Source organism: Alternaria infectoria, assembly GCF_024043175.1.
Source record: "Alternaria infectoria strain BMP 0036 chromosome Unknown scaffold_2, whole genome shotgun sequence".
Taxonomy (NCBI): Eukaryota; Fungi; Ascomycota; class Dothideomycetes; order Pleosporales; family Pleosporaceae; genus Alternaria; species Alternaria infectoria.
Window position 1 is genome coordinate 2,635,710 of NW_026250691.1, and position 13,730 is coordinate 2,649,439.

The following is a 13,730-nucleotide window of genomic DNA, read 5'->3' on the forward strand; positions in this document are numbered from 1 at the left end:
TCCCCTCATTATCACTCAGAGTGTCCACCTCATCCACCATCGTCTCAACGAACTTACCTGCCTCTGCTACAGGCACATCCTCAATATCATCGGCTTCCCACATCACAAGCCTCTTCCGCTTCTCCTTCAGCAATCTTACCTTTTTCTCTCTCCTCGGCGACTCAGACCCAGTATCAGAGACGAGGGATGGCGAAGGCGATACCGGCCTACTCTGACAGCTACTCCTCAACGCGCTTTTCGATCCCGGCAGAAGACACCTCTCTCGACTCGGCGTAGGGGGGCGACTACCCACCGTAACAACAGGAATGGGATGTTCGATTAAACACGAATCCTCTCGCTCAACAATCGGCGTCGCAGGCTCATCTTCCACAGCCAACGCCTCATCCCCAAACTCCCTCTCCCACTTCTCCTTCTGCCAATCCCGCATGAAACCTGGGTTGATACTCAACCACTTCCTACCCGCATCTGCGATACCATCAGGCGTTGGCATGCCTTCTACATGCCAATACAGAAGATACGTGTAGCTTCCCGCATTCCAGCGTAGACCCGTGAAGTCCTCGACTAGTAAGCCGGTAGTTACATACCACTCTATATTCTTGACCTGCAAAGCAGCGAAGGCTTCTGGGTCGCCGATGCGGAAGCGCGCGTTGGGTGGCAGGGTCCAGCGGAAGGGCAGGGGTTGAGGTTCATGGAGCGATTTGGCGCGGTTGCGGAGGGATGTCGGGACTGTTTTGAGGAGTTTGTCGGTTGGGGGTTGGTTGGCTGGGCCGTGGAGGATGCGAGATTCTGTTTGGGGTGCGAGGAAGGCTTTGACGGACGATGAGGTGTTGGAGTCTAGGGCGTGGCGTCGTGCTCGGGGTGGGGAACCCGTAAAGTCTGAGCATGAATCTTCGTCGACTACTTCTAGTGCACTGCCTTCTCTTCGGAGTGCGATCGATGCATCTGCCAGTAAACCCAACGTGAAGGTACCCGTTGGAATGGTGTCTCCGGGGTCGAATGCATGGTCTAAACGGCTTTCTGTCAAGGCTCCTCGGCTGACTTCTGGGATGCTTGGGTTGTTACCGCAGACCACGAGCTCACTGGTGACTGTACGCATCAGAGGAGGAACTGCTTTCGACTCTTCTCGAAGATCGGCTTTTGTGAAAAGGACAGCAAATAACAATAGCAGGGTAACGAGCGAATGTCAAAACAATGAGCAATGGCGCAATGGAGGAGGTTGTAGAAGGATTGCGGTGAGATTGAAATTTAGCTTATCCATGAGATTGCTGTGAAGGGCTGACGGGGAGACAGGAGGCCTGGCTGGCTAGTTGGTGTTCTATATATTGAAGATAACACTGCGAATGATCCATGATCTTTATACAGAAGACTTCAATGTGGTGGGTAAATAGGAGTGTCGTGTAATACTACTTTAGTATATCAAGCTGGCGGTATTGATTACCTGGATTCCTCTGTCCCAACGATGTTCGTGAATGCATCGTGGTGAGCCGTATTGGGGCGCGATTGAAGTGTAAGCATCACTACAATTCAACCTTCCTTTGAATCGACTATCCAGAATTGACGATATCGGGCCTTTGATGATACTTGGCGTGAGTGATGCGAGGTCAGGTCGGTAGACAGAAGCAGGGACGGATGCCAAGACGGATAGGCGAGACGATCCCGGTAAGACGTGCAGTGGCGTACAGGCTTGGGGCGTCGCTGGGTCACGTATCTCGTCCATTGCGCGTGCGACTCCTTCCGTATTGGCTGACCGGCCTGCTGCCTTCCCTTCGACGTCCTTCTCTTTTCACTCGCGGCTGCCCTTGGCCACACGCTCCTTCACATCTGCACCGGCCCGCCGCGTTTCATCCCCCGTTTTTTCTTCTGCATACAACCCTGCTTTCACCTAGAAACTTTAACTTGGCGCTGCCGTCATGTTCGTCCCCGGAAAACCCAAGATCAAAACGAGAACCGTCCTCGTCAAGAAGGCGCCCGCCCCCACAGCGAACCCCTCACCATCGCCGCACGCGAGACCCGGCAACGGCACTCGCAGCTACAGCGCATCCGGCCCGCCAGCGAACCGATACCAGTCCACGCCGCGCTCGCAAACAGTCTCGCGGGAACCCGCGCGCAAGTCGGTTTCCGTGTCGCGTGTCGAGACCAACAAGCGTAAAGGCACCGACACGCCGCAATGGGCGAGCAGCGACGAGTCGAGCGAGGATGAGGATACCAGTCGGCTGGGCGTCAAGCGACGGAAGACGCGGCCAGCGAGTAGTAGCACTGAGCCGATGAGTCTGAACCGCGCGCTCGAGCCGGACTTGAAGCGACGTATACGGATAGTAGAGCCTGATGCCAAGGCGAAATCGAATGGCGTCAACGGCACATCGAATGGAACTGCGAACGGCGCCTTGAACGGCACATCAAATGGCGCGTCGGATATGATGAAGATGGCGCAGGAAAACGCCGCGTTCAGAAAGAAAAAGGCCGTGTCGGGGAAGAGCACTCTGAAGCACGGCTTCGAGATGACGAAAGACGATGGGGCGAAAGCCTACAAGTCCGCATTCCCCGGTAGCGAGAAGAAGTTCACCGTCGAACTCCAGTACCCCAGCCTGTCACGTCCCGAAAAGTTCGAGGCAGTAGCCCGGAAAGAGGTAGACGAGGAGTACAGTCCACTGGAAGACATCTACTTCAGCATAGAGGAAATCATCCAGCACTACCTCCCACCAGATCTCGCCAACGAGCTCTCCTCCGACGCCGAAGGCACCGTCCGCCTCCTCAAGCGCGCCGTAACCAAAGACGACCCCGAACTCTTCAAGCAAGAACTCGCCAAGTTCAACAAGCTCATCAAAGACCAATACGCCAACGGCACGATACCCCGCATCCTCGACGACATGCACGCCATCCCCCTCAGCCTCGTCAAACGCATCACAGCCCAAAGCTACAACCGCATCGTCTCCCCGCACGCCCACCGCCTCCGCAAAGTCGAAGGCAAAGAAACAACCTACGGCGAACTCCTCACGCCCTTTGTCCACAAAATCTTCGCCCAAACCGGCCTAAACTCCACCCACACCTTTGTCGACCTCGGCTCCGGCGTCGGCAACGTCGTCCTGCAGTCCGCCCTGCAGACCGGCGCAGAAAGCTGGGGCATCGAGAAGATGAAGCTCGCCGCCTCGCTCGGAACAGAACAAGCGTCTGAACTCAAAGCGCGGGCGAAGCTGTGGAACATAGCCCTCCCCCGCATCGAGCTCATCGAGGGCGATTTCCTCGAAAGCCCGGACATCGACGCTGTCCTTCGCCGCGCTGACGTTGTGCTGGTCAACAACAAGGTGTTTGGCGAGACGCTGAATAATCTGCTGTTGCAGAAGTTTCTCGATTTGAAACAGGGCTGTAAAGTCGTTAGTTTGGAGAGTTTTGGTGGCGGTGCTAAACAGGGGGTTAGGAATGAGCAGAGTATTGCTGGGCTTTTTGATGAGGAGAGGTTTGAGAGCGGGACGAATAGTGTTAGTTGGGCGGGGGAGAGTGTGGAGTATTTTATTGCGACCAAGGCGCGTTGAGGTGGGCGGGGATTTTATTGGAGATGGTCGGAGAGTTTGTATCATATAGAAGGGATTGTAGGTCAACACTGATGGGAGGATATTTTCTTGGACATTTATTCTGGATCCCTCACAATACAGTTGGACGGGAGGAAGCGTAGGATGAGCGATTGAGCGAGAAAGGCTGGGCAGGTTCGTCTGGAGCATAGCACACTTGGCGTTTGATTTAACATCAATACCCCTCGATATCTTCTCTTTCTGTAGTTATTTCAGATCAGAGTCTATGAACACATATGCATTCCATACCTTTCGATTCATACATCTCACACCGTGGACACTCTGTCATACCTTTCACATATGTCGCTCGACGTCTGCTGCACAACACCTGGCACTGAGCATACTCTTGTCTTCTCAGAATCTGTACTGTCGTATTATGTATACCGAAGGATAGTAAAGAGCAATGATCTGCTCCATGTATGTATGCTAAGATATTACCCAACCGACCATCCCACCAAACACCAACACCATGTATGCACATTCAATCTCCCTTTCCAACCACAAATCCAAACTGCAAACCCATCCACCGTATATATCAATCATAAAAGAGCGTGTATCGGGTATCTTGCAAACCAATCGAAACGAACAAAAAAGGAGCGACGTCGCTAATATACAAACGAAGTAGTAAAAAAGCCTAGAAATGCAAAGCAGTCGTGTTTCTCGTTATATATACCCTTTTTTCCATCTCATCTTCTTCTCCTCCCTCCATCCAAATTATCATGCTGATAAGATGGAACAGGCCGTATGACTTGACTAACCTTGATCTAGAAGAACAAAGCCATAGCGCCCAAGCCCACAGCCCCAGCAAACGGCACGCCATTCACGCCCGCAGCACCCGTCTGCACACTCGGCTGCTCCGTCGAATCCCCGCCATCACCCCCACTCGCCTGCGTCGCCTGAATCGGATCCACAAAAGTATAACTCGTCATCGTGCTCGGCCGCCCCTCCGCATCCGTCGTCGTAATCAACTTGATGCTGCTAACGAGCCCACCGCCAGGCGTGTACGTAGTCAAGAACGTGCTTCCCGCCTCATCCGTCGCAGTCTGTACTTCGCCGGCGGTAGGCGCGTAGTCAGCCGCAGACGTAGTAACGGTTGTGCGGCCTGCGGAATCGGTGGTTGTGCGGATTACGGCGGGGCGGTTCTCGGTTTGCGTGACGGTGCTGCCGGCGGAGTTTGTGCGGACGAGGGTTACGGGAACGGAGGCGGTTACTTCGGAGAGGACGCGCGTGGTGCGGACGACGGTTGTGCCGTCTTGCGTTATGGTGGCTTCGACGGGGATGATGGCGGGGCGTTGGGTGGTGGTTTGGCGGACGGTGGTGGTGGCTTGTTGGGTTGTGGTTTGTTGCTGCGTGTTGGTGACGGTGGAGGGGGGTGCGTCGTCCGAGGGTTGCTGGGATTGTTGGGGCTGCTCGGATTGTTGAGTTTGTTGGGTCTGTTGGGTCTGCTGCTGTGTTTGGGTTTGTACTTGGGTGACTGTGGTGCCTTGTTGCGTCTGGACCTGCGTTACGGTGGTCTCGACTGCTGGTGGAGGAGCTTCGCTCGCCTGTGACGAAGGCGCGTCCTCGGTTGTCTGTTGTGGGGCTGAAGCCTCAGTGGCGGAAGCGGTGCCATTGCCCGGCGCCTGTCTCTTCTTCAAGTCGTTGACAGCGTCGACAATGAGCTTTGTAGCGAGCGCTGGGTTGTTCTCGTGGACATGTTCGACGCCGCGGTGGTGCGACTCGAAGACACCATTTTTGAAGTCCTTCAGTCCGCTTAGTGCTGCTTGTAGAGATTCCTCTGGCAGCGCGTTCAACAAGTCCTGGAAGGCTTCCTGTGCAGTCGCATAGATGGTCTTTGGGTGGTCGTCTCGCTTGTTTGGTGAAGCAGCAACGGCAGTGCTGAACAATGGCAGGGCCAAAACGGCCAGCTGGCAGAAAGAACGCATCGTGGTGGAATCGGCGTGCGGAACGAAAGCGAAGGTGGATTCTCAGCGAAGAAGAACAGAAACTGCGACAAGCGTGTTAGCAGGTCGTCATGACTGGAATCAAGGCCGTAAATTGTGTACAAGAAAAGAAGTCAAAAGCGCAATGGGCTGATGTGATTGCGAAGACGTCGCGGACTGGAGAGCAGGCTTACACAGAATCTGTCGCTTCCGAGTGGCTGGGTTGCAGGTGTCTGACGCCACAGCCCGAGAATCGATAGCCTGTAGACTTCTAATGTTCAACGCTCCCGTTTCTTCTTGCCGACTCAGAAAAGAAAGCGAGCGTAATTATTCGTTTGGTCGTTCGGGATAATCTCAACAACGAGTGTGGTCTTCGCAAGAGTCAGTTGAAACAAGCGGAGTCGTGGACCGTAAAGTCGGTAAAAAAGGCGTTGGAAGCGTGTGATAGTGATGAGGAGAAACGGCAGATCAGTCCTTAAGGCAGAAGGCGATACGGTTACTGTACGAGTTGAGCACCAAGCATCCTTTGGGTAAGGCGTTGCTGATACAGGTGCCGCTAGGTGCGTCTTACTTGACAGAAACACGAGGTTTGGACCCGCTGTTTGTCATGGATCCCATCGTCACTTTCGCCTCTTGACCACGCCCTAAACGAGCCAAGCTTCAGCATCCCGATTTTCCGCTGAAGATCATGCTCCAGTGCTCTCCACTGAACTGGCAGCTGGAACTATTAGAGTGCATCTAGATCTAGTAAATGTTCGCGCACACCGAGTTCCAAACTTCTTCACACCAGCCCTTCCCATTGCAGCGCAACCGATCAATACTTCAGACGATTGTGCCATCGAAACCTCGGCCTTGAAACACGAACCAAAAAAAGTTGGCACGTAAACCTCGGGGTCGGTATATGCAACACCCCCTGCAAACGCAGAAACGGTAGGAGCCTGGAGCCTTTTCCGCGCCAGTGGCCTCGCTTGGTCGCAAGCCAGAACGTCATGCATGGACCGAGCCACCGGGGGACGGCGGGCAAGCTAGAATCGGGTGGACGTTCCAGTTCGCTCGCCGGAGTCGCTCTGTTCGCATGTTGAAACCTTGCTGAGGCTTTCACGGAGCACTCGACGTGTTGGTAGTCGCTGTCATGCCCGCTCCGTAGACTATAATGTGCATTGCAATGGCATCGTCATCGCAATTTTCACATTCTTGGTCCTAATAATTGGACTTTGCTTTTCGCAACCATCATCATCTCCTCGTATTGAAGCAAGAAGTGTTCTCGCTCTCCTCGTATCTCACACCAGCGTCTCCACCAGTGAGATGCATCTAGGCCACCGTACACCTCGTCTCGCAATGCGCGTTTTGATGTTCAGATTACTAGCTCGATTCCATGATGTGCTGCGGCTGGTGCTATTTTTAATCGGACACACAGGGTGTGATTGGGACACAGGCTGACTAGCTCAGAACCGGGGAGCAGCGAGCTGGCAGTAACGGCGGAGCGGAGTTGAGAATGTGTTAGACGGGCTTTGTTAGTGGATAGCGATAGCAAGGTGATGTGAGACGCACATCTAGACATCTCGGCATATGGCACTATGAGTGTATGTCGCCACGACGCTATAGCTATTTGTGCTTATGTTGAGGGGTTGATGTGGACGCGGACTTCGGCACAGACGGCAGCGCGGTGTCAGACACCGTCAATACTCAACATGTAACGTTCGTTTTTCTACTGTGCTAATCAAAGTGTGGGGTATTTTGCAATACAGCTACTCTGCTCTTGGGCCGTCGTGTATATACGGCCTTGCCGGACAGTCTCGGTGTTGATTCACAATTGCTTTTCTTGTCCAGTTTACAGTACACAGTGATAACGAAGAATGAGAATGTATTATCATTGATACGTGCCACAACGCTATGCATCATCGCAACGCTCAGAGAATGCTCGCTAGCACGCTTCATCGTTTCATGGCAGATATGCCGTATGCAAAATCTCCCATGCCACATACACACTTGTTTCTTCGGCCCATCATAGACTGCCAAGGGTGCTGTGCATTATTCTACACATCACGCTCAATCCATGAACACCCTGAATACCTACATCTCCTTCCGAATTCATGCTCGTACGTCATTGAGGTCGACAGCGACCACCGCGGTCTCTAAGGCGCTGGCTCGCCTCTTGGGACGAACGGAGGTGACGACTGACCATCAGATGGAGGTGCATCAGAGTTTATCTCCCGGTTCACCGTCTGAGGAGTGACAGTAGTAGTCGAATTGGAGGATGAGTGAAGGGGGCCCGAAGGTGTTGATACCGGCTGGACGGGTTCTGACGTAGTTGCTGAAGCCTCAGGCTGGATCGCTGCGCCACCTTCTATCTGCTGCGTACTGTCGACATTTAGGGGCGATGGTGCTTTGGCGAATGGCTGCACAGGAGGTGTTGTAGTGACAGGTGACTTGGAATTCCTGTCCGGAGATCGCGCAACTGATCGGGGTTCAGTCAGTGCAGCTGGGAGATCTGTCCGCAGAGCCATGGCAGGACTCATCCTGGGTTTCGGGCTTCCCGGCGTAGGCACGTTCGGGGGTGTTGGACTCATCCCGGTAGGCGTGACGTCGCTGGATTTGTCTGCTTTAGGTTGAGGCTCCTCCACCGGTGGTGGTACATCCGGTGCTCGCCCTCGAACGGCGAAGGATTCTGTTGGATTCATCATGTTCTGCGGCGAAGGGAGATGACTCGAGCTGCCCGGTGGGCTCTTGGCTCTTTCTCTCCTATCTAAACGTTCTTTGTGATCCTGTCTGCGCTTGTGGAACCAGTCAAATGCACCTTTCTTGTCGGATTTGTCGTGATCAGGGGGACTGCTGCCGAATAGCATCGACGTTTCCGAGCCATGATTCGACTCGTACTGCCCACTTCGGCGCCCTCCGCCTGTCCATCCAGAGCTACTGGCAAACGAGCTCATACTCTTATCAGCGCCGGGTACCGAACCGTGGAGATCGGTCTGACTTGCTGTCGGCGTTGCCTTGCTTTCTCCTCGTCTGTGGCCTTTCCAAAAACTGCGCTTCTCCTCTCTTGGTTGTTCTTCCAGTTGCTCGTTCTCCGAGTATTCTGTTGCTGTTGAATGAGATCTGAAACTAGCAGAAGGCGACATGCTAGGTTTGAGTGTGTTCCCGGAGGCCCGCGAGGAGCCTGTGTCTTGCAAAACCTCTCTAGAGCTGTTTGCGTGCGACTGACCATGGGCAAAGGGAAGCGAGGGTGGCTGCAGTGGTGAAGGAGGTCCGTGAGAGAATTGACCACCAAATCCTGAATCACTGCCACCAAGAGAGTGCGTGGAGCTATGCGTACTCTGGCTGATACTATTCGGCAACCTCTTCTTCTGAAGCTTGTTCGGTTTTCGTCCATCTTTGGCTTCTTTGGACTCGTTTGGAGGGGAGGCAGCGACCTTGGCTAGAATTTGGGTAAACGTACGAACAGCAGGAGTCATCTCAATTGACGGACCTGAGTCCACAGGCCCTTCCAAGAACTCTGACCGCTCACGCGTTGGCGTGTGACGAGGACTACGCTGAGGACTACGTGGACCGGGAGTAGTGGACCTTGAAGGTAACAGGTTCTGGGCCGACTGGGCGACGACGTTCGGGGTAGTGGGCTGACTCGGTGGGATGACGCCCGGAGACGGCAGAGGGAACCCGCCTGGCATGTTGTGGGTGGCAGGTGTGACTGCGGGTCTATTGTGTGAAGGCTCTGCCGGTTGCATAGCCATTCCCTGTTGGGGGAAGGGTTGGTATGGGACCGGCATCTCGATCTTGTTCGGTGGCATGGTCTGCGCACGTTGTGGCGGTGGCAGTTCCTGATCGGCAGGCTGTGTGGCTGGTATTTGCTCCGCTGCGGGTGCGACCGCCTGTGGGGCTTCCTTCGTTCGTATAGGCAACTCCATCTCCTGCTGTGGGGCAACATTCTCAGGAACATCAGCAACATCTGGAGGCATGGGAGACGAGAGAGGGCTCTTAGTCTCTTCAGGGCCGATTTGCTTTGCAGCAGGGAAGCGGGGACTCCCAAGCCCCGGGGAGCGCTTTGAGGGCAGCGTGTTGCTTCGATGCACTCCAGATGTCGTGGTCGAGACAAATGATGGTGCAATTGGGCTGGGAACAGCGGGTGAGTGTCGTGAACGCTTCGAAGACGTGGATACATTCCTGCGGACGCCGCCATACATGCGAAGGCTTTCTGCACCAGCGCTCGAAGTGGTCGAAGCCGATCGCCCAATGCCAGAACTATTGCGGGGTGTGGTGGGTGTCCTTGCCTGTGGGGTAGAAGGCCCGCTTTCAATGTGCTTGACAGTACCTTCATCGACGGCTGTGCCTTCCATGCCAATTAAGAAGTGATCCTGGTTGTCGATGAGAAAGATGAGCACGTCCTGGCTCAGACGATAATCTTGTGGAGACATGTCGTGCTGCGGATGTGAGAGCAGTCCGGGCTGGAAGATGGCAGCCAAATTGGAGGTTGTCATCTTGTTAACATCAGCCTTGGCGGCAAAGACTGCGAGCAAGTCTAGGATGTACAGCAGCAATTGCCGGTTCAAAGACGGCAACGCCTTAATCTGATGTTGATATATGCGCACAGCCGCATCGGGATCGAAGCCTCCGACCGAGGGCTGCTGTCCTTCACTGGCGCCTACTGCCTCAGCCTGATGGCCTTTGAGGGGATTCCGGAAGGGGTCATAATGTTGCAGCGGTATTATAGGCTCCGGGAGATTGTTGAAGTAGCGGCGCAGAATATTGGCGGCGTCATGTACAGTATAGCCGGACCAATCCAGGCCTTTTCCATAGCGGGGTGGGGTGTCAAAGGCCGTCCGGAGTTCCTTGATGCGCTTCTCGGAGCCTGCTAATCGGAAGATGCCTTCTACGTCGGTTGCTGTGCGCTGTTAACAGCTGATGGGTGATGGGATTAGCTTCACTGACCCTTTTCCTTCAGAAAGACACCGCATTTGGCGACCACTATTGGGACGTAGCCGTAGATGTAGCTTTCGCCGTGCTCGTTGAATAGCGAAATAGCGACGTTGGCATAGGGTATGCTTTGTATGAGGGGTACACCAAAGATGCCAGGGAGGGCGGGTTCTACGTGCGGCCACAACAGTCAGTGATTGTTCGCGACAAGAAGAGGCGGGGAGCTGCAGGCACAGTCGCAGCGCATTGCTGGGCTTCAGCCGCCAACGAGGCTGAGCTCGCGGACTCGACATGTGAAAATGCTGGCAGTGGTGTCGTACCTTTCTCATCCTCCTTTTTCGCGGGGCGCTTGCTGAACTGCCTCCACCACGATGTCAAGTCTCGACGCGACGAGGCAGGTTCTGGTGTCGCGAACGGGGCGGGCTGGGGCTCGCCATTGCGCACGCGCGGCGTGTTGGGGTTGGTGTGGGTGCCTGCGGGAGCCATGGCAGGCGGTGGTGTGGAGAGCGTCGCAGCTCTAGGTATGTAATATGGCAGGCGTGGTGTCCAGGTACAGGTGGGCCCGAAGTGGGCAGGCGGCAGCTGTCTGGGGGCCGCTATGTGACGTCGGAGGGTAGCGAGTCGAGGAAGCGAGGTAGCGAGCGTGCGCGAGATGTCAGCGGGGTCGTGACGGCGTTCCTGGAGGCGGATCCTGCAATATTGACGTCTTCCTTGGTGGAGAGCAGAGCGAGAGAGCTGTTGGCGCGAGACTGGGTCTAGGACGCGACGGGCGGTTAGGGGTACAGGTACAGCTGCAGGATGTCGTCGGAGGGTTCAGCGGCCTGGTCGGGCGCAATATCGAGGCGCGCCTGAAACTGTGGCTCGAGGCGACTTGGGCCTGCAGGGTCGGCGTCTGGGGAGGGCAATGATCGCAGTCGGGGCGAGGCAGTCGAGTGGCAGCCCGCTGCTCGACTGACGAAGAGCAGCAGGTTAGCGGCCGTGATGTGTGGCTGCGGGCCAATTGTGAGCATCCAAGGAAGACGGCACGGCGTCGCCTGACTGACAGACACAAACGCGAGGCTTGATGCCCCTCGACGGCAAAATACAGCGGCGATCGATACGGGTAGCGGATGCAGCTGGCTATTAAGAGGCGATGTTATTGTGTTATTATTTTGCTATGCTGGAGTCGGTTCCAATAATAACGACCGTCTTGGCGAGAAAGGTACAGGTCAGGTACTGGTACGGCCATGCAGCGGGAGCCACACAATATTGGTGCCACGGGGCATGAAAGACGACGCATCCATTGCCACATTCTGTCCAAGGTGCCTTCCAAGATTTGTCCCAGAGAAGACCCGCTGAATGCGGCTGCCATGAAGTCTCCACGCCTGCTTCCCGTGGTTCGGTGACTGGAGAGCGTGGACGGGCCGCCCGGTGGCCTAGCTCGCGTCTACACTTTTGGGTGCAGGCTCGTCAGCACAGCATCCAGACAACCACCCGACGTCATACCAAATTTCCGCGTCGAGCCACCCTTCCGTAAACAATAATCCTGCCACCACACACGACCAGGCATCATGGAGTCGTATGTACTTGCCCCAATTGGCATCACAATAACTAATCGCATGTAGACTCACAGCATCTGAGCAGCGCGAGCTGCAGTCGCGCATGGAGAAGAAGCAGATGAAGGAATTTATGAACGTACGCCATCCAATTTCTATGCTGCACGACCACAATACTGACCATCCCAGATGTACTCCAACCTCGTCCAGCAATGCTTCGACCACTGCGTCAACGGCTTCGAGAGCAAGTCGCTCACCTCGCGCGAAGAGAGCTGCGTTATGCGATGCGTCGACAAGCACATGAAGGGCTCCCAGCGATTAGGCGACCGCTTCCAAGAACAAAACGCTGCCATGGCACAACAAGGTGGCATGGGCGGAAGATAAAATTCTGCGAGATGAGCCCACGTCGTCAGCTATGAGCCGGTAGCAGGCTCAGCGGCGGCGGTGGCTATTTCATGTTATTTGGATCACGACATCTGTACAATAGAAATGATTTCTGGAATCTGGCTGGGAGCGGGCTATGATCTATGGCCTTGGTCAAGCAAGCTACAACCTTGCACTCTAAATCAACAAGCGCTCCGTTGCCGCTGTCACATGTCTCCGCTTAATGCCTATCTGGGACGAAATGTGCGGTGAATGTGTTTGCAGATGGCTAGCCGGTTTGTACGCGTGCAAATCGAGTCGCAGCTGACAAGCTAAAGACGCCCAAATCCCAATGCTAGCTGTTCACAGCCGCGAACGTCGTCATGAGAGTGCCACGAAACACCAGTTCGGCCCTTCTAAGATACGGTGTTGTGGCGCACCACTTTGCGTGCACTATGGGCAATCTTCAAGAAATCTAGACGCGGCCAATCAAGCGCGCACAGGTCTACGAAGACATCGAGGCTGTACTGTGTGCGCTCGCTGCAATCTCCACGATGATCGCCTTTAGCGGTGGCTGTGCTGCATCTCCCAAGCCCTTGGCTGCCAGCCTATGACGCAGCAGCTACCGCTTCACCGACCCTGTTCTTGCCCTGAATCTGCCTCCAGCCTCCCACACACCTCCTATATAACACACGCGCTGCGATCACCTTCCAACTACACCACAACAAGAACTCTCCACAAACAGAGCGATTCGCCAACTTCCAAACCTAAACTTCTACCTTTACCAACCAACAAACAAGCAACCATGGGTCTCATGTGGCATAAGGGCTTTGGCGGCAAGCACGCCGGTAAGTGGCCCGCTTTGGAGCCGTCTGTTCCGGACACAGGCACCAGTTGCTGACAAGATACTAGGTGGTGGTGTTGTCGCTGACCGTCACGGCGTCCGCCGCGCTCCCTTCCGCTTCTCTTGCGGACGCTTCAGCTGCTTCCGCTAAGCTAGTCGCCGACCCTTGACGACGATTCACGACCTGTAAGCTTTTTGCACGACATTCTGCGATGTCTAGTCCTGACTTTGCTAGCTTTCATATCCCACATTTCGATGATTTCCTCTTGCGACGGCGTTGGTGCGATTGAATACGCATGGCGGCGCGTAATTCAAGGAGAAGTTAGGCGATACCACGGGCATACATCTGCGACGCAGTTTCATGCTTCACAATACCCTCAGTAGCCTAATACAACATGTCTGTTCTTCACTGCATTTCCGCACTCATCGCGCGCAATCACCTGGCCCTGTGTACACAACAAACAAGACAATCTGGAACATGACGTCAGAGCCCACATCCTTGTCACAGCTCCACATCCCAAATCCATCACGCGCCACAATATCAAACCTCATGGCGGGGCAACCGCGCAGGCACACAGCTCCAAGCAAA

The 13,730-nt window shown here is 54.9% G+C and overlaps 4 protein-coding genes across 4 annotated transcripts; 2 read left to right on the forward strand and 2 right to left on the reverse strand.

Moving 5' to 3' along the window:
• Window positions 1-1,910: 1,910 nt before the first annotated feature.
• On the forward strand, window positions 1,911-3,530 carry J4E92_002273 (uncharacterized protein; the record flags this gene model as incomplete). The annotated part of the gene is made up of 1 exon (XM_051493678.1): window positions 1,911-3,530. The coding sequence occupies one exon, from the start codon at window positions 1,911-1,913 to the stop codon at window positions 3,528-3,530; it is 1,620 nt and encodes a 539-aa protein (XP_051356909.1).
• An 800-nt stretch (window positions 3,531-4,330) lies between these two features.
• On the reverse strand, window positions 4,331-5,491 carry J4E92_002274 (uncharacterized protein; the record flags this gene model as incomplete). The annotated part of the gene is made up of 1 exon (XM_051493679.1): window positions 4,331-5,491. One exon carries the CDS (start codon window positions 5,489-5,491, stop codon window positions 4,331-4,333), a length of 1,161 nt encoding a protein of 386 aa, XP_051356910.1.
• A 2,132-nt stretch (window positions 5,492-7,623) lies between these two features.
• Window positions 7,624-10,440, reverse strand: J4E92_002275 (uncharacterized protein; the record flags this gene model as incomplete). Its single annotated transcript, XM_051493680.1, has 2 exons — window positions 7,624-10,367; window positions 10,434-10,440. 2 exons carry the CDS (start codon window positions 10,438-10,440, stop codon window positions 7,624-7,626), a joined length of 2,751 nt encoding a protein of 916 aa, XP_051356911.1.
• A 1,627-nt stretch (window positions 10,441-12,067) lies between these two features.
• TIM9 (protein transporter tim9) lies at window positions 12,068-12,318 on the forward strand (the record flags this gene model as incomplete). The annotated part of the gene is made up of 2 exons (XM_051493681.1): window positions 12,068-12,073; window positions 12,124-12,318. The coding sequence occupies 2 exons, from the start codon at window positions 12,068-12,070 to the stop codon at window positions 12,316-12,318; spliced, it is 201 nt and encodes a 66-aa protein (XP_051356912.1).
• Between the last annotated feature and the right edge of the window lie 1,412 nt (window positions 12,319-13,730).